We start from the raw sequence: 27,781 nt of genomic DNA on the forward strand, positions 1-27,781 counted from the left end.
TAACAGAACCTCATCACGATGAATCAGTTTTCCACGGTTAAATAGGATAAAAACAGCCATATATATGGATGTTATCATCTCTGACAGTGCTAGTTTGGATCAATCCTCCCAGAGCCCAGAATAGTGTAGAAACCCTTCTGGGTGTGTTCCTTTCTGTTCCTCCCCCTAAGTTTTCTTCATCCGCACTACAAGAATGGATTTGCTTTCTTTCTCTTTTTGCTTAAAAAAAAAAAAAAGCACCAAGATTTAAATAATTGGAGCTACAATGGTAAAGAAAAGCCCTGATCTTAAGCACTCAATTTCTACTGAACATCAGTTCAAGCAGCAGTGAATGTTCTTCAAGCGGCTGAGAACCCTTTCAGTAGTATCGGTCCCAGTAATACAAGCTGTAGGTCCATTATGTCAAGGGATCCTCCCAGCTGTGTTCCTTAATTATGTCTGTGGCATCACCTCAAGTACTACCGATAAAAGTGAGTCAGGCCTATCAGAATGAGTCAATTCTGTTGTTTCAATCTGTATATCTGTACCAGAGGAAAACCAGATGTAAAACACATTCCCTTATATTCAGAACATGCATAGAAAAAGGCAACTTTATTATACACATAATTTTACATTTATTAGATTTTGAAACTGCCACCTACCCAATAAATGGAAGTGGTAGAATAGGCAGACTCTATTGAATGCCACCTATACACTAAAACGGAAAATATCCTAAGTGTAGCAGACCAGGCTTTATAGAAATCCTGTATCTTATGTAAACTAATTACAGATCTTTAAAAATTTTAACACTGCCCTTCTGGTCATGTTCAGGCCTTTTGCATTATGCCTAACCCACAAATTTTATCACAGCCTGGTTGATGGCACTGACTGGGCCATCGTGGTTGTAAAGAGCTCTACAGAATATTCCCACTGATCCCTGTCTTTTCCCTTAAACTGTAATATTCAACCACAAACTGCATAAAATGTGGGGCGCTTGCTTTCAAATAGTATAATTTCTCAACATTTTTCAACACATATCTCTCCTCCACCCATCCATACTTAGGCCTCTAACATATCATACAACAAAGGGCCCTTGGCTCTGGAATCGCCATTCCCCCTGCTTATCTGCACGGCAGGCGGGAAGGCACTCGGCGCATGCGCAGACGTGCGGCCCGCTCAGAAGGCTCCAGCAAATGTTTTTGCTATTTCAAATGCCGGTTCCCAGGCTGACTTGGATTGCCAACCCACTTGTGAGGATTATTCAGCCTGCTTGTCCTCAGAGAAAATGAAGCTGCTTACCTGTAATGGGGGTTTTCTTTAGACTGCAGAGGAATGCAGCCACACTCACCCACCCTCCTAACCCCCATAAAAAGAAAAAAAAAAGAGAAAGCATTATTACTAAAAGATCTTGCTGTGGAACAGACTAGAGGGAGGAGGGGCAGTGGGCTGGATTGAGTAAATGGTGCTCAAAATTAGGTGTCGGGAAAAATTCATGCTAAACGCTATTCTATAAAGAGCACTCCACATCCAACTTTGGGCGCGAGGAATTATGCTAGCTGAAACCTGGCACACAAGTTGGGTGCATAACCCCGATATTCTACAACACTGCAACTAAATATCTGGAACACCCATGCCCCGCCCCTGGCCACACCCCTTTGAGGTAGCACATGACACACATTGGGTGCCCAGTGTTATAGAATAGCAAATAGGCAGATGTGTGCATAAATCCAAATTAGTGCCAATTAACCTCAATTATTAGTTGTTAGCACCCAAGTGACTAACTTATGCATGTATCTGGTCTCCATGCCCAACTATGACCAACCTATATAGAGTCTGTGGGAGTGTGGAGGAGTGGGAACCCTCGCGCATGCTCAGAGAACTCAAAAAATTGCCAGCACACAGGCAACGTCAGCGTGACATCAGTATGGAGTGTGGTTGTGTTCCCCTGTTGTCTATGGAGAACCCCTGCTACAGGTAAGGAACTTTGCTTTTTAGGCACTAATGGAACATCTATGATAACACCAGCTGCTATATATTCTATTTGTTCTTTTACGTAAAGTGATTTAAAACTGATTTTAGTATCTACCTGCCCGCCTAGATCTTTGAACGACTGCTAGAACTCCCAAAGGACAAACCAGTAACATCTGGCATACAGTACACTAAGAGAACAGACTATTATAGACAAACTTTCCAAGTTGACTGCATCATGTATTGTCTTGTACCTCAGTACATAGTGAAATTTATATAAAAAGGTTTATTAATGAAATTCCTTAAAGCCAATTCAAACTGCTACAAAAGTGTAAGTGGCATGGCATTACCAATTGCTCTGAACTTGCTACTGTCATTGGAAGTTTGTCAAGCCTGATGAGCTCATGGTAACTTTTGAAGAAAACAGAAGCTATACTCTAAGGCCCATGTCATAGGAAGGGTAAAAGTCATCTTATTAACTTCATTTTGCCATCTACATATATCTGTATTAATGTTCAGTGTTACTGCCAGGAAGGCTTTGTCATTAGAGCACACAGTGAGTATTGTGTACATACAGGTTATGAAGACAAAAGGAACATGACATTTTTACATTACAACAGCAGGAACACATTGCTGTAAGTTTAATATAAGGTATGCTCATACCTACATTTACTAATATATAGGCTGCAATGATGCAATCTGTGGCCTGTGCTTTTGTCAATGGCTGCAGTTTAAATAGAGTACTAATTAGAAGCAAGCTGTACAGTAGATGTGTATTTGGCCACAGAGTTTACTCATTAAGTATTTTGAAATACGAGAAATTAGTACAAGGAGGGTAGTAATCGATTGATAGGGTGGTATGAAAACACTGGGCATGCCTGGGCACTTTAAAGAAAAAGCTGCAGACAGTATTTTTTAAACCTATCTGTGATCACAGATAAAAGCAATATAAGAGTTTTTAAGTATTAACATTGTTGCTTGTTTTTAGTATACATTTTTAAACAGTTCTGTCAGTTCCAGAGTGCTTTCTAACAACTTTGCTTCCATTCACCTGATCCACTGCTAGTGTTTCAACCTCTGGTTGAGCTTGGGGGGGTGTAACATGGTGGATTCGATGGGCCACCCCAATATGTGCCTTCTGCTGCTTTTCTCTTGCTGGACTGTGTGGCTCAGCAGAGGCACGGTCAGAATGAATAGGGGGGATAACTAATGGCCTCTCTTTTATAAGGTGCGTTTCTGGAGATTCTCTCGCTAGCAAAAAGGGGGTAGGATCTGGCATCGCATCCAAGGGCTCTCGCAAAACTATTTTTCGTCCGTCAGACCCTAGTCTGTACACCTCGGCAAACTCTGAGTTTAATGGTGTCGAAAGACTCTTTTTCATCCTACGCCTTGGAGTTTCAGGTAGTTTTTCTTTGGGAGGAGCTGGCTTATAGCCAGGCAATACTGGACTTCCAGATGGGGTGGCTTCAGTTGTCCCACTTGAGCTCATAAATTTTTTCTTTGTTGCATGCAGTTGAGATGTTAAATAAACCACTGTGCTTGCACGCTGTTCAAGTTCACTTGATAGCATATTCAACTTATGGCTTTTCATTTTCAATTCTTCTAAATACTTCTTCTCTCTCTCTTTAATAGTGTTTTCAAGAACCAGTATCATAGCATTTTTCTGTTCCAACTCCTTTAATAAATCATCATTTTCAGTCTCTTTGACTTTTAGTTGCGCTTCAAGTTCTTCACATTTTCTTTTCAGCTCATCACTTCTTGAACTATAATTTCCTAAAGATAAAAGTGCAGTAGACTATCAAAATTGTATGCAAGCTCTTGTATCAAATGCAAAATGAAATACTGCTTACAAGTATCTCTTAGAAAACACAAAGGCAATTGTAAAAGATTTTTCCTTTTTGAGAACAGGAAAATTATTTTTGAAGGCCCAAAGCCTCTACTCTTAAGATGCACAGAGTTCGTCAGTACTTCAATGCCAGGTTCAGCATATTTATAATGCGTAACTTTTTCCCAAAACTTACTGCATTTATACAAGTATTCAGTTCTAACCATCATGTAAGCCTCTTATTTTGCTTGTACATACATTCATACATCATTCTCTGCTTTTATCTGCTCACTTTGACCTAATAAAATGCAACTTTCAAGTCAATCATGAAATAATCGTGGAATTATAGTGCTACTACATGAAGAGGAACTATGGTGAAAAAAGGTAAGCTAATTTTGGGAGGGGTTACCAAATGATATAAGACTGACTTAAAAGAATATTCCTTCCCCCCCACCCCCCCTGATATTTAGCCGGCAACGGCCAGCGTTTTTTAAAATGCTGACTTGTGTTTGGTTAGAATAGCCCTGCATATTCAGTGCTGGACCATGTGCAGGCACCAGCACTGAATATCCAGGGTTAATTTGGGTAGCCCTGGCCACTGAATCTTATGTGGGTCCTGGCCGATATGTAGCTAGGCCTGAAAGAAAGTTATATGGGTCCAAGCTGAATATTGGGCCGCAACCTGCATCACTAATTTTAGTTTTTAAAACCTTCCCAATCCTCCTCCTGGCCTCTCAAATAGATCTGCCTTCTACCCACTCCCCCCAGGCGATGATGCTCCAAACCCCTCCCCTCCCCCCAAATGAGACTCCTCAACCCCCAACTCTCCCCAATGTCTAGGTACGACCCACTGGGCCTACCTCTCTCCCCCAGTAGTGGTGGGTCACTGGGGGCAGGAGTGCATGCCCCTTGAGGCTCCACTTCAAAATGGCTACCACATTACCCCGAGCTCCTCTCCAGTGCTGTCCCCAGGGCTGCCCCTGAACTGCCCACTTTTGGGTCAGGCAGTCTGCAGGGATAGTCAGCAGCACTCTCTGGTTAAGTGTTGCTGAATATCCCCACTTAGACAGTTCCTGCCCACTTAAATCACATTGAAAATTGGCCAGAGAAAACAGTAGTAAATTTGAAAGACTGAGATCACACTCCACATACTCTGGATTAGGAGTGAAGTTCATTCCTGTCATATGTGCAATTTGGAGAAATTGCTCTGAGGAATTTCATAATAGACATTGGTTCAATAAAAGAATTGTCCTTTCTGATTATCACTGCAATATGTTTTGTTTCATTAAATCCACAAGTGGAAGAAGCTATTGTAAACATTTTGGTTCACAATTCTTTCTCTTTCCAAAACTTGTATTAAAGATTGGGAATGTGTATGCTCATCAATCCAGTATGGCAGAGAACAAAAAGATGGCAACATAAACTGACGTTGCATAGGAGTGACATCTTGTTACATAGTCAAACATCTATGGCTGGCAGTTGGGATATTGTCACGTCTGTGGTCGTGATCACCCTCAGACTTACCCTATTTCTGGGAATCAGTGTCTGTGCTGGTTTCTCTCTACTTCTGAGTTGGCTCTGTTTCTGTCTCTGGGTGCTGGCCACTTCCAGCATGGTGCTGATTGCCTCAGTATACTGCACCTGTGTGGGTTTAACCTCTCTGTGCTTCAGTATACTGTTCCTGAGTTAGCTCTATCTCTGTGGGCTGGCTGCTCTAATGGCTTCACTTCTCTACACTTGTGTGTATTGGGCCTCTCTGTACTTCAGTGGGCTGTTCCTGAGGCAGCTCTGTCTCAGGCTGGGTGGGCTGGCTGCTTCCAGCCTAACACTAATTACCTCACTAGACTACACCTGTGTGGGTTAGGTCTCTCTGGGCTTCTGTATGCTCCCTGCCTGTGGCCTGAAGGGGTGACCTCATCTGTCAGGGCCTTCTTAAGGAACTGGTGTTCTAGTCTTCATTGCCTTTGCATTGCCAATGCCTACGCAGTGCCTTAGGTCCCAAGGTTAGTTGCCTTAGGTCCCAAGGTTAGTGTGCTGTTTGCACAGTTAGCTTTCCTTGTCTTTTCTTGTGGGCTTCCAGCCCTTCTGCTTTGCTAGTTACTATCACCTGTGGGCCTTGCCTTCTGGCTCAGGGTTTTATTGCTCTGTGGGCTTTCATCCCTTCTGTGTTTATTGCTCTGTGGGCTTCCAGCTCTTCTGTGCCCATTGCTCTGTAGGCTTCCAGCTCTTCTGTGCCCATTGCTCTGAGGGCCTCCAGTCTATCTGCGTATATCCCTTTATCTGTGGGCTTCCAGGCCTTCTGCGTGTATTACTGCGGCCTGGGGGTTTCCAGCCTGTCTGTGGGCTTCTAGCCTTTCTGGGTGTATCTCTCTGACCTGTAAGCTTTCAGCCTTCCTGTGTATATTATTCTCTGTGGGCTTCTAGCCTTTCTGTTATCCCTGTGCAGTGGCTCTGCTACCTGTCTGAGGTTGGTTAGCGGCTGATGCTGCAGCCATTTCTCTCCTTTCTATCTGTTAGCTACTGTAGCTCCAGTCTAACCCTTCCTCTGGCAAGCGTATCTGTCATTCCCATTCCCTTGAGCTTAGCTTGTATGTAGCTCCTGTGTCCTCTTCCCGGCCAAGCTAAGCTTCTATGGACACCCTGCCTGCCTAGTGTTTGGGTGAACCCGGATCCAGTCAAGCTGTGCCAGTTTCCCCGAATCCTGTGGGAGAAGCCTGAATTGAGTGTCCTGTATCCTGCTTCTCAATCCTGAACCCTGCTGTAGGACATTGTTCCTGGATTCCTTGTTGCTTTCCTCTTCAGCTCCAGCCCAGCCACTCCAGTCCTGTCTACTTCAGCCCATCTTAGGGTTGCCTGTTTCCTGTTGGGTGGTTTTGCCTGCTGCTGCCACCTCCGTGACAGCGGCCCAAGGGCTCACATTTCCCCGAGAGACCTGACAGATATAACCTTGGCAGTGTGAACAGGAATAACTGGGATGAATGAATGGAGCATATTATCCTCATCTGCCATCCTCTAGGTTGCAGTACTCCTGCATCAACTAATTCAGCTCATCAACAACAAAATATTGTCCTTTCATTTCTGCCTGCAGTCTTCCTTATAATAATGAGACCTGTGGGTTCATTGTGGCATGTCAATACTGATTTAAAGTAGCCTGAGCAGTTTTTCTAATGCAAAACATAATGGAAGTAAAATCAATGAAGAAAATCAATGATTCCACCTATTTTTATTTTATGATTGATAATTTTAGAAATTGCTGCATTAGACTTCATGCTCTCTGGCAAATGGCAACCTTAGCTTTTTTTTTACCCGGTGCTAGACAAAATGCTTACTGTGCATTTTCCTTTATCTTACGAGAAATATCTATAGCATTAAATTATTTTATAAATCTGAATGAAGCTACCAGATGACTGAGATATTAACTTATTTATTTACAAAACTATACCATCTTACCAAACCAAAAAGGAAGTCCAAAGCAGTGTACAGCCATAAATATAATAGACCCTTACATGTTAGGCTGGCCCTGTGTTTATTTTGTTCACAAATGGGCTTATTATATGCCAAAATTGCCTAACAAGCCAATCAGATTCTCCATGTTAGGTTTTTTTTTGTGTGTGTAAATTCACTTCATGGTATGGCAATCCATTACAAATGGCTGGCTTACTGTCACAGCCAATAGAATTAAATTGCTATGTCCATCTCGGGGCTACAGAGAAGAAAAACAAGGCCAATAGGGACAAGCATGGTACGAAAATCGCACAATCTGTTTTAATTCAGAAAAGTTATTTTTCTCTGTGGACAAGCCAGATAAGGCAGCCACAGACAGGTGACATCATCCCTGACAGTGCCTGGCCAGACCTGTTCCTAGAAGGCCCAGAAAGGACTAGAAGCCATTCTGGGCATGTGCAGCCCCCTCCACCTAGTGGCCAACAGCTCTGATGCCAGTTTGCCAACTCCAGTCTTTTTCACTTGCTCAGTATACAATGGCAGAGATTAAATAATTAAGTACGTTAAACCTGGCTAAAGGAACTTGTTTTATTTGTCACAGTACAAAACACCAGTACTCTACAGACTGTTCCTACTATAAAGTTGACATAGTAGATGATTGCAGAAAAGAACCAGCCAGTCCATCCAGTCATTCATGTCCATGCTCTGAAGGCTATATTCCAGCTGCCTTTAGGATATCGCACCTCATTCAAGGCCGTGTCTGTTGTTTTCATCCTTTGTAGTGTGCCTTCATAGTATATAATCATTATTAGCCAGCTAGTGTATTTTTACTCAGTGTGCTACACAAACTGGTTTAGTGTAGGAGGAAAAGACCTCAGAAGCTCAGCCTGTGGAGTTTGTATAGTACCAATGTGGCTGGGTGAACCTCCTCATAGGTCTAAAAAACCTCCTTCCTAAGAGTCTTCTATTTTTTTTGTATATTTTGTATACAGCATGAAAAGGCACTTATCTGAATCCGTCGCACTAGCAGCATAAGAAATTTGCAATGAGAAAAACACTTTAAAAAAACTAATATAAAAATATACAAAAAATAGAAGACTCTTTCCCTTCTACATCATACCACAAAATTCATAATAATAACCCACACAACTACCAAAATTAGTCATGTTAGTATGTAAGCATGGCTGCTCTGTGCCATCAGTCTCTACATACTGATTTGTATGATCCCCTAACGATCTATACAGCTTAGCACATGCTCAAATCCCTTTCCTTTAGTAATTTCTTCTACCTATTATAATTCAGCTGCATCATTCTTACCAGAGGCTGTACATATATAGCAATGCTCAGAATTACACACGGCACAATTCAATTGGTCAGAGTCCTATTCATCCTCTTTTCTGGAGATTGTTTTCTCTTCCCCTGCTAATACATACAACGGTGAGTTCCCAGGAGATCCAGAATAAATATGAGATATGTGTGTACATTTGGTTTATCCCATATGCATTCATTGTGGATATCTTGGAAACGCTTGGAAGCCAGTTCGTTACCACTGTGATCGGCCACCTCGGTGTTTGTCAAGGCAAATCTGTCTTTTAGAATAATGTGACCATTGTCCAACGCTGGGTGATGTATGGTGCAGCTTGTATTTTTGGTTTATTATCCAGACTTTTTCAAGAACAGTGTTATTTACAACTCTGCACTTTTAACAGAAGTATTACTGTTGTTTTATCCTATCCTAGTCCATGTTACTGGATACTCAGATGAAACCTGTAACCATGGCTATATCTTGTTGAAATATAACCGGTTTATAACTGATTCTGTTCTCTGCCTAATATGACCTTTGGTTTAAGTTATGCATGAACAGGAATAGAGCTCAGCAGTGCATGAATAGCAGACATTCCTTCCACAGAACAAAACAGCAACTGCCATTACAACTATGAAATCTCTTTCCATATATTGAAAAGACAAGTCTGACCACAGTGGTCCATGCCATGATAACATCACAACTAGACTATTGTAATGCCATGTACACTGGCCAAACCAAGAAGAGTTTGTACCAGCTCCAACTTATTCAGAATGCTGCAGCATGACTGATAGAAGGTTGCAAGTGGCGTGACCACATCACACCCTTCCTGCAAAAGCTACACTGGCTACCAGTATCTCACAGGGCTACGTTTGATTTTCAAGTCCTCAGATAAAATGGGCTAAATCACTTATTTTACACACCTTTAAGACCTCTAAGTTTCTTTCAAGGATCATCGCTATCTGTACCTTCATCAAAAGAAATTGTATGATGTGCTACCTGCCAGTGAGCCTTCTCAGGAATAGCCCCCATGATCTGGAATTTACTCCCAGAGGGGATACATATAACTCAAGACTACCCCTCCTTCAGGAAGCAGATGAAAGCCTGGCTCTTCTCCCAAGCATGTACTACACAGGGTGACTGACTATACACTCATTCTGAACCTGGACTAACTTGCTACACACACTGTAACTTAGATCAGTTCTTTATCTCTTGCTTAACTATACAATGAACTTGCCTTGAGTTTAGCTAACCACCAAATTATCCCAACTGACTCTGTACCACGCATCTAGTTCCCATCATATATCTGCTCTTGGTCCCTCAGTTATATGGTAAGCCATATTGTAGAAAATGTCTAGCATCATATCTATGTTAGTTGAATGTTCTGATGCATGATTATTAGGTGTATCATAGCATTATATCTCTGGTATTTGAACTGCAGTGCTATTAAATGTGGATATTTGTGATATGGTTTCATGGTAGTTCTAATATTAGGTTTCAATTTAATGTTTTCAAGATTACCTCTTTTATTGAATTTATGTTCTTTCTTGGTTATTTTACTATTGTTATGCTGTTAACAAAATTTAAGTTTTATGTTAAACTGTACCTGCTGTACACCACCTTGGGTGAATCGCTTCATAACGGTGATTAATAAATTCAAATAAAAATAAATAAATAAATTAGGAACAACTGTTTTATCTGTTTTCTTCTAACCTGCCATTTTTACTCTGTGTGTGCTTGCCTCACTCATCAAAGTTGCAACACCATTCTTAGGAAGCAGTGCAGCGAAGATACTTACCTACAGCAGGTATTCTTCCGAGGACAGCAGGCCTTTTATTCTCACAAGTGGGTAACGCAGGCAATGTTGCCTGGTCCAGATCTTATGACAAAAAGGAGACTATGATAAAATGAAAAGAACGGTGAAAAAAAATTAAAAATTAAAGGAGCAGCTACGAAGGTAAAAAATGTACATCAGGCATGGATGCTGTTCAAAACTACCATCCTGGAAACCCAGGCCACATATATTCCATGTATTAAAAAAGGAGGAAGGAAGAACAAACGACAGCTGGCATGGTTAAAGAGTGAGGTGAAAGCAGCTATTAGAGCTAAAAGAAAATCCTTCAGAAAATGGAAGAAGGAATCGACTGAAAATAATAAGAAACAGCATAAGGAATGTCAAGTCAAATGCAAAGCAATAAGGAAGGCAAAGAAGTACTTGTATAATAAAAGCAAGAAGTCAGCAAAAGAATCAGTTGGACTGCTAGATAACCGAGGGGTAAAAGGGGCAATTAGGGAAGACAAGGTCATAGCGGAGAGATTAAATGAATTCTTTGCTTTGGTCTTCACCAAGGAAGGATTTGGGAGAGATACCGGTGCCAGAAATGGTATTCAAAGCTGAACTGGATGGTATTCATCCCAGAGTACTGACAGAATTGAAAAATGAACCTGCATTACTATTGTTACTAATATGTAATTTATCTTTAAAATAAAGCATGGTGCCAGAAGATTGGAGGGTGGTCAATGTAATGCCGATTTTTAAAAAGGTTCCAGAGGAGAACCGAGAAATTATAGACTGGTGAGCCTGACGTCAGTGTCAGGCAAATGGTAGAGACTATTATAAAGAACAAAATTACAGAGCATATTCAAAAGCATGGATAAATGAGACAAAGCCAACATGGATTTTGTGAAGGGAAATCTTGCCTCACCAATCTATTACTCTTCTTTGAGGGGTGAACAAATATGTGGATAAAGGTGAGCTGGTTGATATTGTGAATCTGGATTTTCACAAGGCGTTTGACAAAGTACCTCATGAAAAACTCCAGAGGAAATTGAAGACTTATGGGATTGGAGGTAGTGTTCTACTGTGGATTAAAAACTGGTTAAAAGATAGAAAACAGAGAGTAGGGTTAAATGGTCAGTATTCTCAATGGAGAAGGGTAGATAGTGGGGTTCCCCAGGGTCTGTGCTGGGACCACTGCTTTTTAACATATTTATAAATGATCCAGAGATGGAAGTAACTAGTGAGGTAATTAAATTTGCTGATGACACAAAGTTATTCAAAGTTGTTAAATCGTAAGAAGATTGTGAAAAAATTACAAGAAGACCTTACGAGACTGGGAGATCGGGCATCCAAATAGCAGATGATGTTTAATGTGAGCAAAGTGATGCATATGGGAAAGAGGAACCTGAATTATAGCTATGTAATGCAAGGTTCCACATTAGGAGTCACCGACCAGGAAAGGGATCTAGGCATCGTCGTTGATGATACATTGAAACCCTCTGCTCAATAATGTGAGGCGGCAACTAAGAAAGCAAATAAGAATGTTACGTATTCTTAGGAAAGGAATAGAAAACAAAATTAAGGACGTTATAATGCCTTTGTATTGCTCCATGGTGCGACCTTACCTTGAATATTGTGTTCAATTATGGTCACTGCATCTCAAAAAAGATATAGTGGAATTAGACAAGGTACAGAGAAGGGCGACGAAAATGATAAAGGAGACGGGATGATTTCCCTATAAGGAAAGGCTAAAGCGGCTAGAGTTCTTCAGCTTGGAGAAAAGACAGCAGAGGAGAGATATGATTGAGGTCTATAAGTAATGAGTGGAGTGGAATGGGTAGATGTGAATTGATTGCTTACTCTTTCCAAAACTAATAGCACTAAGGAGAAAATGTTTCTTCACTCAATGTGTAATTAAACTCTGGAATTCGTTGCCAGAGAATGTAGTAAAAGCAGTTAGCTTAGTGGGGTTTAAAAAAAGGTTGGATGGGTTCCTAAAGGAAAGTCCATAGACCATTAATAAAATGGACTTGGGAAAATTATTGCTTATTTCTAGGATAAGCAGCATAAAATGTATTGTACCTTTTGGGGATCTTGTCAGGCTCTTGTGACCTGGATTGGCCAATGTTGGAAACAGGATGCTGGCTTGATGGACTTTCAGTCTGTCCCAGTATGGCAATACTTATGCCTTCCCGCCCGCTGAATGAAAGCGGTCACCTCAGTTGAGTATAACAGCAAACAAGCGAATAATAATAAAAAAGACAACTCCAAGGGGAGGTGGGAGGGATTGTGAGACTATGAGGCCTGTTGTCCTCAGAGAATATCTGTAAGTATCTTTGCTTTCTCCGAGGACAAGCAGGCCTATCTATTCTCACAAGTGGGGAATCCATGGTCACCACAAACAAACATTGGTCAATTGGGCCGCGCAAGACATAACGCAACCTGAAACTATATATAATCTACTACTACTACTTATCATTTCTAAAGCGCTACTAGACGTACCCAGCGCTGTACACTTGAACATGAAGAGACAGTCCCTGCTCGACAATCTAATTAGGACAGACAGAACAAGAGATAAGGGAATATTAAAGTGAGGATGATAAATAAGGTTTCTGAACAAAGTGAATAAGGGTTAGGAGTTAAAAGCAGCATCAAAAAGGTGGGCTTTTAGCTTAGATTTGAAGACGGCCAGAGATGGAGCTTGACGTACCGGCTCAGGAAGTCTATTCCAGGCATATGGTGCAGCAAGATAAAAGGAACGGAGTCTGGAGTTAGCAGTGGAGGAGAAAGGTGCAGATAAGAGAGATTTAGCCAGTGAACGGAGTTCCCGGGGAGGAATGTAGGGAGAGATGAGAGTGGAGAGGTACTGAGGAGCTGCAGAGTGAATGCACTTATAGGTCAATAAGAGGAGTTTGAACTGTATGCGGAAACGGATTGGAAGCCAGTGAAGTGACTTGAGGAGAGGGCTAATATGAGCATAACGACACTGGCGGAATATTAGTCGTGCAGCAGAATTTTGAACAGATTGAAGAGGAGAGAGATGGCTAAGTGGGAGATGGCTAAGTTGCAATAGTCTAAGTGAGAGGTGATAAGAATGTGGATGAGGGTTCTGGTAGTGTGCTCAGAAAGGAAAGGGCGAATTTTGCTGATATTATAGAGAAAGAAACGACAGGTTTAGCAGTCTGTTGAATATGTGCAGAGAAGGAGAGGGAGGATGAGAGTGCAGCCTGGAACAGAATAAAACAGGCCTAGGAGGGTGGAGTTGGGTTCTAGACACCAAATATATTCTGCAACACTGTCTGCCCGAACCAACTGTCAAGTTGGGTATCCTGCTCAATGCAGTAGTGTTATGTGAATGTATGGACTGAAGACCATGTCGCAGCCTTGCAAATTTCTTCAATGGAGACTGACCTCAAGTGGGGTACCGACGCAGCCATGGCTCTGATATTGTGAGCCGTGACATGACCCTCTAGGACCAGCCTAGCCTGGGCATGTGAAGGAGATGCAATCTGCCAGTGTGACACACAGTGGGTTTTAAGCCTGTAAACTCTACTGATTATTTCTTAAGTATATTTCTCTAGTTTGGCCAGCAGGTGGTGCATGTTTATGTTTAAAGCTGTTATCGATAAATGACTGTTCCCCTTTGTTAAGAGAGATAAAGGTAACCTGAAGTGATGTCAGCTATTTTTAAAACTTGTTCTGGGCTCTGATTGGCCCAGGAGCTCAATTCATCTAGGATGTACTGGCCTTTTTCTCCAGTCTTAGCCATGGAGAAGAGAGAGAAAGATCTATTTGCTGAGACTTTGAACAGTTATATTTGATAACCTGTGAGCAGCTATATTATCTGTACTCTCCAGGCACTATTCAGGTAGTGAACACGTGTTTTTATAGTTTTATAATTGATCCATATTCAGTGACCTGTTATTATGTGCTGTTTTTGTTCCATCTGTTTTTATGGTTTACGTTTCAATATTTTTCATGACAATAAACATTTTTAGTTTAATACCACTAAGGCCTGAAGCTCACTTACTCTATGAGCTGAAGTAACAGCCACAAAGAAAATGACTTTCCAGGTCAAGTACTTCAGATGGAAGAATTCAGTGGTTCAAAAGGAGCTTTCATCAGCTGGCTGAGAATGACATTGAGATCCCATGACACTGGTGGAGGTTTGACAGGGGGCTTTGACAAAAGCAAACCTCTCATGAAGTGAACAACAGGCTGTACAGAGATGGGCTTACCCTCTACATGGTGATGGTAAGCACTAATTGCACTAAGATGAACCCTTACGGAATTGGTCTTGAGACCAGACTCTGAGAGATGTAGAAGATATTCAAGTAGGGTCCATGTAGGGCAAGCAAGGGGATCTAGGGCCTTGCTCTCACATCAGACAGCAAGCCTCCTCCATTTGAAAGAATAGCATCTCTTAGTGGAGTCTTTCCTGGAAGCCAGCAAGACCTGGGAGACACCCTCCTATAGACTCAAGGAAGCGAATTCTAGGCTCTCAACATCCAAGCTGTGAGAGCCAGAGACTGGAGGTTGGGATGTAGAAGAGACCCCTTATTCTGCGTGATGATGGTTGGAAAACACTTCAATCTCCATGGTTCTTTGGAGGATAACTCCAGAAATAGAGGGAACCATATTTGCCATGGCCAGTATGGTGTGATAAGAATCATTGTTCTATGGTCTTGCTCAAGTTTCAACAAAGTTTTCCTGCTAGAGATATGGGAGGATATGCATACAGAAGACCTATCCCCCAACTGAGGAGGAAGGCATATGACGCTAGTCTGTTGTGGGCCTGAAGCCTGGAACAGAACTGAGAGACCTTGTGGTTGATGCGAGTGGCAAAGAGATCCACTGAGGGGGTGCCTCACGCTTTGGAAGATCTTCTGAGCCATGCCCATATTGAGAGACCATTCACATGGTTGCATTATCCTGCTCAGTCTGTCGGTCAGGGTGTTGTTTTTGCCTGCCAGATAAGTGGCTCGAAGGAATATGCCATGCTGGTGAGCCCAATGCCACATCCAGACGGCCTCCTGACACAGACAGCATGATCCGGTGCCCCCCGCTTGTTGGTGTAATACATAGCAACCTAATTGTCTGTTTGGATGAGCACAATTTGATAAGATAACCAATCTCTGAAAGCCTTTAGAGTGTTCCAGATCGTACAGAGCTCCAGGAGATTGATCTGAAGATTTGTTTCCTGGGTGGACCAAACACAGTGGATGTGAAGCCCATTTACATAAGCCCCCTAGCCCAGGAGAGATGCATCCTTTGTCAGCACCTTTTGTGGCAGAGGAATTTGGAATGGAAGTCCCAGAGTCAAAGTGGATCAAATGGTCCACCACTGAAGGAAGCATACAAGCTCTGGGGTCACTTGGATGACATCTTCCAGGCTCCCCGTAGCTTGACACCACTGAGAAGCCAGGGTCCATTAGGTTAATCTCATGTGAAGGCATGTCATGGGTGTAACATACACTGTGGAAGCCATGTGGCCTAACAATCTCAACATCTGCTGAGCTGTGACCTGCTGAGGCTCGAACCCCAGAAGCGAGTGCAGTGTGGCAAGAGTGTCTGCTCATCTCCAGAAGGTAGACTCGAACCTTATGTGTGTTGAGCAGGGCTCCTATCAACTCCAATTGCTGGGCAGGGCAAAGGTGAGAATCGGGGTAATTTAAAAATGAACCCTGGTAGCTTGAGCACCCGAATAGTCCTCCACATGGACTCCTGAACACCATCCTCAGAGGTGCTCTTTACCAGCCAATCATCGAGATACAGGAACACATGGACTCCAGTCTGCATAGCGATACTACAACTACCGCTAGACATTTGGTGAAGACCCCGGGAGCTGACGCGAGGCCAAAGGTAACACACGGTACTGAAAGTGAAGTGCTCCCAGCCGAAACTGAAGATACTTCTGGTGGGCTGGAAGTATTGGGATGTGAGTATATGCATCCTTTAAGTCCAGAGGGCATAGCCAATCATTTTCCTGAATCATTGGGAGAAAGGTGCCCAGGGAATCATGAACTTCTCTTGGCCTAGGAATTTGTTCGGGGCCCTTAGGTCTAGGATGGGACGCATCTCCCCGTTTTCTTTTGTACAAGGAAGTACCTGAAATAGAATCGCTTCACTTCCTCCCCTGGTGGAACGGGCTTGACCGTGTGGGCCTTCAGAAGGAATGAGACTTCCTCTGCAAGTACCTGCCTGTGTTGAGAGCTGAATGAGTGAGCTCTCGGTGGGTACTTTGGAGGATTCTGATACCAGTTGAGGGTGTATCCAAGATGGACTATTTGCAAACCATCAGTAGGAGGTGATAAGGGGCCACCTTTCTTGAAAATATTTCAGCCTCCCCCCTGACCGGCAAGTTGTCCAGGACATACACTTTACTGCGGCTATACTCTGCTGGAACAAGTCAAATGTTCATCCCTTGCTTTGCCTGGGGAGCAGCAGGGGCCTTAGGCACATGCTGTTGATGTGAATGAGTGTACTGGGGCTCGATGCAGAGAAGCCATGTCCTTGAGAATGGCGTCGAGGAGTTGGTTCCCATCTGGACTCCAGAGAAGCTTCCTCCACCAACGTCAAAGGGGTCCCGGCTTGGGTGGCAATCGACACCGGAGACACATGCGGTACCGGTGTCGGAGGCCGCAGGACAGGTTGAGGGCCTTGCGAGGCCACAATGGGAGGCAGAGTAGGCTCAAGCACCCCCGGTGCCAATGCACACCACTGCATAAAGCCATCAAGCAGCTCAGAAAGAAAGATCCGGATGCACTCATCGAGGGCTGACATTGAGAAAAGCTGGGGCTCCGGCTGAAAGACAGGTTGCAAGACTGTGGGGGTTGATACCAGAGCTGGCTGGTGGCTACTGATAGAACAAATCGGTACCTCCTGTATAGAGGGTGAGCGGTCTTCCAGCACCAACGCTTCTTGGATGCTGAATCCCTCAATGTTCCGGAACTCCTGACACCATGTGTTGAGGGGGATTGATGATGATGTTTCTTGGCCTTCGTCCAAAGCTTGTCACCAAGGCTCCTTGGTGCTGAGGACGACGTCAAATCCTCCTGTTGCCTCAGGGTCGGGTCCGACAATGGATAGTCCCAGGGGCTCTGCACAGCAGGAGGCCTCGAGGCAGGTGGAGACTCACTTGATGCAGCACTGCTCCCAGTGTTTGTAGGTCTAGCAGCAGCCATGCTTACCAAAGCTCCCAACGCCATGGTGTGGAGGAGTGGCCTAGTGGTTAGGGTGGTGGACTTTGGTCCTGAGGAACTGAGTTCGATTCCCGGCACAGGCAGCTCCTTGTGACTCTGGGCAAGTCACTTAACCCTCCATTGCCCGCCGCATTGAGCCTGCCATGAGTGGGAAAGTGCGGGGTACAAATGTAACAAAAATAAAAAAAATAAATGTGATGCTCGATGTCGATGCTGAGGAACCAGACTTGGCTCACTGGAAAGTTGGGTCCTTTTCTTCATATGAAGATAAAGGTTGCAGTTTGAAGGGCTATGTCAGGCCCTAGACACCAAAAATGGGTGCTGTTCCAGAGATCGTCCGATTGCACCGGGTACAGCGCTTGAAGCCACTGGGAACTTTACTGGGACTTGGACAGGAAACTTTGTCGGCTAAATTAAAGAAGTAATGGTGCCGGAAAAAGGAACAAGGCAACTGAAAAAGAATAGGGAGTGAACCCGGCCGAGGCCAAGGCCCAAAAGCAGCCTTGTGACAACAAAAAATTAAGAAAACTTACAAATTGTCAAAAAACCTAAGAAAATAAAGGAAAGGGTAAAGCAAGTTCCGCGAATGGAAGGACCGTCAAACAGGCAAAGAAAAACATGCCGGAGGCACAAAGAAGCTCTTAGACCGAGCAAGTGTGGAGACAGTGAAAAAAGTACACCCTCTCCTCACTGCAGTAAAAAAGCAACTGAGGTGAACTGCGTTCGTACAGCAGGCGGGAAGGAACTCACACATGCATGGGGAGAATGTCTTGTTGTGCTCCACAAAGCTTTTCTTATGCTTGTCATAAGATCCAGACTGGGCAACACAGCCTGCATTACCTATTTGTGAGAATAGATAGGCCTGCTTGTCCTCGGAGTATAGCTATATAACCTCATTCCCATTTCTGTGCCAGGAAACAGTAGAATATGCTTCTTTACATAATAAGTTCCTTCAGCATTTGATCTACAACAGTTGTGTTCAAGGAGAGAAAATAAAATGGATTCTTGGTCTGAAATGATTATTCTGGCTGAAGAGATGCTATATCCAAAAGCAACACATTTTACAGGAGTCTTACCTGTCAGATCAGAAGTTTTTAGAGTCAGTTCATATGTTAAATCTGAAAAACAGAGAGGTTTAATAACTGCAGCAGTGTGTCCATCACAAACAGGTATGTTTGCCTCTCTTCGGCGTGCCACTGCAATCATTTCAACCTCATAATGAGGGGCATTTTTGATATGACGTCTAAGTCCGACTTTGGACGTTTGCAAAAAATGTCCAAAATCTGAATAGGAAAGGTCATTTTCAAAAAAGAAAAATGTCTATTTTTTTTTTTTAAATACTGTTTTGAACACGGTTTTGTGATTTGGACGTTTTGTTTTTTGGTCCATTTTTGGGAGAAAAAAAAACGTCCAAGTGCAAAATGCACAAAATCATGCCACTGGGATGTAGGAGGAGCCAGCATTTTTAGTAGACTGGTCCCCCTGACATCCCAGGAAAGCAATAGGGCACCCTAGAGGGCACAGCGGTGGACTTCATAAAACGCTCCCAGGTACACATCTCACTATTGCTACCTTATCTTGTCTGCTGAGCCCTCCAAAACCCACCCAAAACCCACTACCCCCAACTGTACACCACTACCATAGCCCTTATGGGTGAAGGGAGCACCTATATGTGGGTACAGGGGGTTTCGGGTGAGTTTTGGAGGCTCACAATTTCTTCCACAACAGGTAGAGGGAGGTATGGGCCTGGATCCACCTGTCTGCAGTCCACTGCACCCACCACTGGACTACTCCAGGGACCGGAATGCTGTTCTAATGGATCGGAGTATAATATCTGAGGCTAGTAAAGTAATGGTTTCAATCACATTTTTGGGGGTAGGAGGGAGTTAGTGACCACTCAAGGAGTAAGGAGAAGTCATCCCTCATGCCCTCCAGTGGTCATCTGGTCAATTTAGGGCACCTTTTTGTGCCTTGTTATAAAAACAGGTCTAACTCAAAACATCTTGGTTTTAGTCCTGGACTAGTTTTATTCCATTATGGATGAAAAATGCCCAAGTGTTAGGAACGCCCAGATCCCACCTTTAAAATGCCCCAACACGCCCCCTCATGATTTGAATGCACTTCTGATGTACTTCATAGAAAAACGTCTAAAAATTGGTGAAAATACCAATTGGATGTTTTTGTGAGAAAAATGTCCAAATGCAGATTTGTGTGCCATGTCCCCAACCTCAACGCAAGCGGCATCCTCGGGCTGTGCGGGATCCCGTCAACACGCACACGTGACTGGCACTGCCTGAGCCATGTGTGTGTAGTCCTCTCTGGGTTTGTTCAGAGAGCGGTGGTTGCAGGCTCCTTAAATGCTTTGCTTCCATGCACCTGTTTCTGCTCTCTCTCTGGCTTCAGGCTCCTTGATTGCTTTGCTTCCATGCACCTGTTTCTGCTCTCTCTCTCTCTGGCTTCCAGGCTCCTTGATTGCTCTGCTTCCACCCACCTGGGTCTGCTTTTCCTCTGCCTGGCTTCCCTTGCTTCTCTCCTATTGGTCTTCCGGTTCCTCCTTCCCCTGCTCTTGTCCTATGGCTGTGCCCCTTCTCCCTATTGATGTCAGACACCAGCACTTTATCAGCTCAGGCTCTCCCTGGGACTCCATGCTTCGGCTTCTACTTTGGTAGATGTTTCTAACTCTGTAGTCTGCTTCTTATCTACAGGTCCCTCGTTACGACTTTCGCCTGTACCTGGATTACTCTCTTGCCTGCCGCCTGACTTGCCTGTACCTGGATTACTCTCTTGCCTGCCGCCTTGCCTACTGACTTTCGCCCTGCATATGGATTACTCTCTTGTATGCCGCCTGTCTACTGACTTTCGCCTTACTCTCTGCCTGCCGCCTGCATACTAACTTGCCTGTACCTGGATTACTCTCTTGCCTGCTGCTTGTACCTAGATTATACTCGCTTGACCTGCTGCCTGCCTGGCTGATACATTCATCACCCTGCTTCCAGCTCTGTCCCGTAAGTCCTGCAGGCCGCCTGCACCTAGGGGCTCAACCTCTGGGGACGGCGGTCAGCGCAGGTGAAACCCGGGGGCTGTCCAGCTGCTAAGCAGAACCTGGTCCGAGTACCGGGCTCAGCAGTGCTCTACTTGGTACAAGAACTCACAAGTCTGACATTGTGCTACTTTTTAGACATTTTTCTCTTTTGAAAATGAGCTCCAATGTATTTCTGGGTCAGTGTCTTACCCACGCTTAGTCAAGAGTAGATAAACAAATCCCTTTCACAGAGCATGCATGTACCATGTACATCATGGATAGTCTGCAAAATCTTTATTACTGTTGTAAAGGCTTTGCAGATTTACCATAAAAGTATTTATTTTTATCAATGACTAATGTCCAGTAAATGCTGAATTAGCTAATGAAGATGGAGAGTAGAGAATGTCTGATGATACCAGCCATTAATACTGATCCCAGAGCGCTGGTGCAATGCAATACATAGTATCCTTAGAAAAACCAAGGGACAGGACGTGCTATACTGGAGATCAGTGACAATGGCTTCAGCACTTCAAACAGATTAAAGGAATTATTTCAACCCATATTACAGTGATGTGTGGCAGATGCACATGGGACAAATCTTATCTGTTTGGTGAGGACAAAAAAACGATTGTGGTTAAAAAGACTTTCTGTAACTGAAAATCCATTTCTATAATTGGCCAAAATGCCATATACACTGAATTATTTACAACACTTGGCCAAGATAGACCCTGTTTAATACTTAATTAATCTTTAAAAGGTCTGTCTGCAATTCTGCTATTAAGCTACCAGACTAGCTCATTTCTATCTTGCATGTCTTTGCCATCAGCAATTCATTGCAGGTCAATAACGGGACAATAAACATCAGTGAAACATTTCAGTTTTAATTTCTAATATTTCAGGATAAAACTGCTGCTTGAAATGTTCATTCATGGTTTAAGTATACGTAATGATGGTCTTATTGGCGTTGAAAAACTCTACTAAGTAAATCTGAATACAAGAAAGCACTTGGAAATAGAAAAAAAATTCTTACAAAATAATTTCTAGTTCACCATTTTGAAGTGTCTTGTTCTAAACAACCTCCAGGAATTCTGATGATCTTTTCTTCTGTCAAGGATGGATACGAGACTTTTCGAGGAACGCCACCATCAAGTTCAAGGGATGGTTTCAATATTTTTCATTGAACTGTATTATACATATTTTAAAGGACACTTTGGGGCCCTTTTACCAAACTGTGGTATGTGGAGGGGCATAATCGAATGGGGCGTCTAAGTTTTCATAAGGGCGTACTCGCAGGACACCTCTGCGAAGGGGCAGGGAAACCCGTATTATCGAAACAAGATGGGTGTCCATCTTTCGTTTCAATAATACGGTCGGGGACGCCCAAATCTCAACATTTAGGATGACCTTAGAGATGGTCATCCCGGTTTTCAGCCATAATGGAAACCGAGGATGCCCATCTCAAAAAGACCAAATCCAAGCCCTTTGGTCGTGGGACGAACCAGAATTCGTAGTGCACTGGTCCCCCTGACATGCCAAGACACCAACCGGGCACCTAGGGGGCACTGCAGTGGACTTCACAAATTGCTCCCAAGTGCACAGCTCCCTTACTTTGGGTGCTGAGCCCCCCCAAAACCCACTCCCCACAACTGTACACCCTACCATAGCCCTAAGGGGTGAAGGGGGGCACCTACATGTGAGTACAGTGGGTTTTCGGAGGGCTCACATTTACCACCACAAGTGCAAGAGGTGGGGGGGGGGGGGGGGGGATGAGCCTGGGTCTGCCTGCCTGAAATGCACTGCACCCACTAAAACTGCTCCAGGGACCTGCATACTGCTGTCGTGGAGCTGGGTAAGACATTTGAGCCTGGCAAAAAAAATTTTTAAAGTTTTTTTTTAGGGTGGGAGGGGGTTGGTGACCACTGGGGGAGTAAGGGGAGGTCATCCCCAATTCCCTCCGATGGTCATCTGGTCAGTTCGGGCACCTTTTTGAGGCTGGGCGCAAGAAAAAATGGACCATGTAAAGTCGGCCAAGTGCTCGTCAGAGTCAACCTTCTTTTCTCCATTATCGGCCGAGGACGCCCATCCTTATGCATGCCCCAGTCCGCCTTCGCTACGGTGCCAACACATCCCTGTGAACTTTGGTTGTCCCCGCAACGGAAAGCAGTTGAAGACGCCCAAAATCGACTTTCGATTATGCCGATTTGGCACCCCTCAGAGAAGGACGCTCATCTCCGATTTGTGTCGGAAGATGGGCGCCCTTCTCTTTAGAAAATAAGCCTGAAAGTGGCCTTAGCACGTACTTAGGCAGGTCATTCCCACACGCTAAGGCAATTTTAATGCAGGGGTAAATAGCTGATTTTTCTAGTTTTTGTATTAATGATCACGCAGTAATTTTCCCATTACAGCATGAGCGATTAGCTGCGCTAACCGACTGGTATAGAACATACCCACTCTCCGTCTCTAGACACGCCCCGAGTGTACATGTAAAAATGAGTACACTCTACAGTAAGTCATTTTTTTACTGTGGTAAGCATGTGTAAATGCTTACTGCAGCTTAGTAAAAAAAACCCTGTATCAAGGTCTCTCATTAGGAAAATCCTTATTTTGTTTAACATAACATACGTGGAGGGGCATAATTGAACGAAAACGTCTATCTCCATGGGCGTTTATCTCCGAGAACGGGTCCGTGAAGGGGCGGACCGAACCGTATTTTCGAAAAAAATAGACGTCCATGTTTTATTCAACAATTTGTGAGCTGGGCGTTTTTGTTTTTCAGTGATAATGGAAAATGAAAGCGCCCAGCTCAAAAACGAATAAATCCAAGGCATTTGTTCGTGGGAGGGGCCAGGATTCGTAGTGCACTGGTCCCCCTCACATGCCAGGACACCAACCGGGCACCCTAGGGGGCACTTTTACAAAAACAAAAAAAAGGTAAAAGAGCTCCCAGGTGCATAGCACCCTTCCCTTGTGTGTTGTGCCCCCCAAATCCCCCTCAAAACCCACTGCCCACAAGTCTACACCATTACTATAGCCCTAAGGGGTGAAGGAGGGCACCTACATGTGGGTACAGTAGGTTTGGGGGGGGTTGGACGACTAAGCATTAAGCAGCATAATTGTAACAGGTAGGGGGGGGTGGGCCTGGGTCCACCTGCCTGAAGTCCACTGCACCCCCTAACAACTGCTCCAGGGAACTGCATACTGCTGCCAGGGAGGTGGGTATGACATTTGAGGGTGAAATAAAAAGTTGTGAAACATCATTTTTTGTGGTGGGAGGGGGTTAGTGACCACTGGGGGAGTCAGGGGAGGTCATCCCCGATTCCCTCTGGTGGTAATCTGGTCATTTAGGGCACTTTTTGGGGCTTTATTCATGAAAAAACAGGGTCCAGGAAAAGTGCCCTAAATTCTAGCTACAAACGCATACTTTTTTTCAATTATTGGCGAAAGGCGCCCATCTCTGTTCGGGAGATAACCACACCCCAGTCCTGCCTTCACCACGCCTCCGACACGCCCCCGTCAACTTTGTACGCTTCCGCGATGGAGTGCAGTTGAAAACGTCCAAAATCGGCTTTCCATTATACCGATTTATTCGTTTTTGTGAGATAAACGTCTATCTCCTGATTTGGGTCGAAATCTAGGCGTTTTTCTCTTTCAATTATAAGGTGGATAGTAACATAGTAAATGACGACAGATAACCTGTATGGTCCATCCAGTCTGCCCAACAAGATAAACTCATTTTACATAGTATGTATACCCGAAAGAATACATTGAAATCAGACATGAAATGTTTTACTTTGGCTTACAACATTTATTTCACATTAAAAGAAACTGCCATTAATGGGATTTCAGGTCCTCCCAATAGATTTTCTGTTTAAGTATTCAAAGTGTGCAAATTACTGGTTTATTTGCAGACACATAATTACAGTTTATTGAGGGCCCTGTTTACTAAGGCGTGCTAGTGTTTTTAGCGTGTGCTAAAAATTCACGTTAGAGCATGCTAAAAACGTTAGTGTGCCTACAGTGCGGCTTAGTAAACAGGGCCCTGAATTTGAAATCCCCCCTCCTCCCTAACCAAACAGATCAAGATGGCTCCTTTCTGAATAAGCTCTGATTTACGCAAATATGTGATATACATATTCATTGAGGAGCTCATAAAATCCAGACTCTCTGGTTGAGATGAACTTGAAATCCAAGTTCATCATTGTTACTTCCCAGTTGTTTCCTGCTATATACATAACTTCTTAAATCCTTACCTGTGCAGTGCTGCTGCAATCTACGGATCTCAGCATGCAAACCTTTCAGTGTATTGGAATGCTCCTGCTGAAGAAACAACAAGTTCTTCTGGGCACTGTGTAGCTGATTCTCCATATTTGAGGTTGCCATGATGGCATCCAGCTAATCTATTATTAAGAGATGTTAAAAAATGAATCAATATTAAGGCAGACAGAGCAGCATTAAATCATTTAGCTGTAGAAGCCACTAGTAGATTTTTGGTCCTTGACAAAGAAATTAAAAAATATATGCTGGCACAGAGAGGAACCATTTGGTCAGCTGGGTCTTACAGAGTCCCAAATTACTCTTGGGTTGATGCAAAATTATGTTAGGTTCAAAATGCATGTTTCATATTTTACTAGGTGCCTAGAAAGGCAACAGATGTACTAGCACAAGCATACCTGTTATGTGCATATTTTTATCAAATACGCATATACTTTGCATCTTTGCCAAACATTACCAGTGGAAACACTTATGTACAGTCCACATATAACTATGCACATATATCCCAGGTAATAATTATGTATTTAGTTGTTTATTAATTTATTAGAATTTATTTACCACCTTTTGAAGAAATTCGCCCAAGGCAGTGTACAGCAATTATAGCCCGGGCACAAACAAACAATTACAAAAGATTCAAGGTACAAATAATAGTACATATCATAGCATAACATGTGACTTACAATGCCATCACAGTTTGGTGACATTTTTTCACCTGCCACTCAGTGGCGTTCCTAGGGGGGCTGACACCTGGGGCGGATCGCCGATGCACCCCGCCCCCCCAGGTGCAGCGCCCCCCCCCCGGAACAGCGCGACGCCCCCCCCCCCGAGAGAGAACCCCCGATCCGCCGGCGAAAGAACCCCCCTGGGTGCACGCCGCTGGGAGGGGGGGTGCCGCGCGCCTGCCGGCTCTTCGTTTTCATGCTCCCTCTGTCCCGGAACAGGAAGTAACCTGTTCCGGGGCAAAGGGAGCATGAAAACGAAGAGCCGACAGGCACGCGGCACCCCCCCCCCAGCAGCGTGCACCCAGGGCGGACCGCCCCACCCCCTTGATACGCCACTGCTGCCACTTCATTACTGTGGGCATTTCATCAAGCAACACTTCATCATGTATTCAAGCTAAATCTATTCAAATTATATGACTGGAAAACTTGTGGCAAATTGTGGTGGGGGGGGGGGGAGGAGTTGCCATCACACATCGATGCCTCTTCTTTTGCACTTAAATATGGGCCTCGCTAAAACTTCTTACACATAAAATTTCACAAGACTCATATTTAGGAGCAGAAGAACAGCATTTTCATCACCTGAAACTTCATGTGAGAAAGCTAAATGCACTCACATGTGTGTGTAAAACTTGTGCAGCAAATTGAGCAAAGACATTTAAAATGTCACATCTCACATAATGCACAATGAATATGCATGAAAACTTGTGAACAAAGGTTATGAAAGGTCAAAACCATGACAGTTCATCATTGGCAGGCAATGTCATTGTACATATCACAGTTGGGTTGGGGAAGATAGGAACAGGATGACGGGAAGAAGTGAGGTTGCATATCGGAGACCTGTGTAAATAAAACAGAAAAGTGAACCAGGAGTGCATGGCTTCAGTATGCGATTATAAAGGCTCATATTCAGGCGTAAAAAGAACATATGCCAATGTGTTCCTGGCACTTCTGGTTTCCCTTGGACATGCACATAAAGAAACCACGATTACTGGCAAATTCCCCTCCCCCATCTGCTATAAGTTTTCCACACATATAATTTGAATGCATTTAGCTTGAATATGTGATGAAGTGTCATGTGATGGTGAGGTGTCACACGATGAAGTGACAGATTAAGGTGATGAAAACGCTGTTCTTCTGCACCTAAATGAATCTTCTGAAAGTTTTATGTGTAAGAAGTTTTAGCAAGGCTCATATTTAGGTGCAAGAGAACAGGTGCAGATGTATGCTGGCATGCCCCCTCCCGCCATTTGTCACAAGTTTTCCATGCATATTATTTGAATACATTTAGCTTGAATACATAATGAAGTGTCATGTAATAAAATGTCCATGGTGATGAAGTGTCCTGTGATGACCTGGTTTGGTGATGAGGTGATGCAGTAATGAAGAGTCAGGTGATAAAGAGTCTCAATGATGAACTGTCAGTGATGAAATGGCCTTACACCGTCAACACAATACACGTCTTAAACTACCCCCACCCCAAAGTTCCTATATTTTGGAGCCCTACAGTTCTCCTCTCTTCAATGTAGGGTGGTGAATTGCAGAACAAAGTTGAAAATCAAATATATAGTTAAAACAACTGTGGGGGGGGGGGGGGGGGGGGAGAGTGGGGCTGTAAACTTCCTAAAGGAGAAGCAAAACCCTTAACCACCTTTACTGAGGAGACCAGCAGGCTTATTTTTGGATGATGGGTGTCCTTCTCATATGGTCACCCAAATTGGCATAATCGAAAGCCGATTTTGGGCATCCTCAACTGCTTTCTGTTGCAAGGATGACCACAGTTCACGAGGGCGTCCGCACCGTAGCGATGGCGTGACTGGGGCGTGCTTAAGAGATTGGCTTCCTCGGCAGATAATGGAAAAAAGAAGGGCGTCCCTGATGAACACTTGGACGACTTTACTTGGTCCTTTTTTTTTTTACGACCAAGCCACAAAAATGTGCCCTAAATGACCAGATGACCACCGGAGGGAATTGGGGATGACCTCCCCTTACTCCCCCAGTGGTCACTAACACCCTCCCATCCTGAAAAAATGCTGGAGTTACTCTCACAAACAAGTCTTTCTAAAACACTTCCAGTAGTTGCTCTGACAGAAATCTTGGAGGAATTATTGGTGTGTTCCAATTCCTCCACAGGAATCAAGAAGAACTGACAGACATTATGGACAAAATAATCCTAATTTCACAGACACCCCCTGCAAACTACTGCATTTGGAGAATTCTTCTCTTGGATTACTAAAAGGTACCAGAGTCCACAAAGAAACCAGCTT

The 27,781-nt window shown here is 43.8% G+C and overlaps 1 protein-coding gene across 2 annotated transcripts in view; it reads right to left on the reverse strand.

Annotated features, from left to right (window-relative positions):
- Window positions 1-1,015: 1,015 nt before the first annotated feature.
- The window catches only part of CCDC92 (coiled-coil domain containing 92), a 56,773-nt gene continuing 30,007 nt past the window's right edge, over window positions 1,016-27,781 (reverse strand). For both annotated transcript variants that reach the window (XM_030218102.1, XM_030218103.1), the window contains exons 2-4: window positions 24,774-24,920; window positions 18,578-18,619; window positions 1,016-3,720 (exon numbers count right to left, since the gene is read on the reverse strand). In XM_030218102.1, coding sequence (XP_030073962.1) covers window positions 2,945-3,720; window positions 18,578-18,619; window positions 24,774-24,903 — 948 coding nt within the window. In that variant the 5' untranslated portion in view covers window positions 24,904-24,920 and the 3' untranslated portion in view covers window positions 1,016-2,944. The remainder of the gene's footprint in view (window positions 3,721-18,577; window positions 18,620-24,773; window positions 24,921-27,781) is intronic.

This window comes from Microcaecilia unicolor, chromosome 11 (genome assembly GCF_901765095.1).
Source record: "Microcaecilia unicolor chromosome 11, aMicUni1.1, whole genome shotgun sequence".
NCBI classification, from domain to species: domain Eukaryota; kingdom Metazoa; phylum Chordata; class Amphibia; order Gymnophiona; family Siphonopidae; genus Microcaecilia; species Microcaecilia unicolor.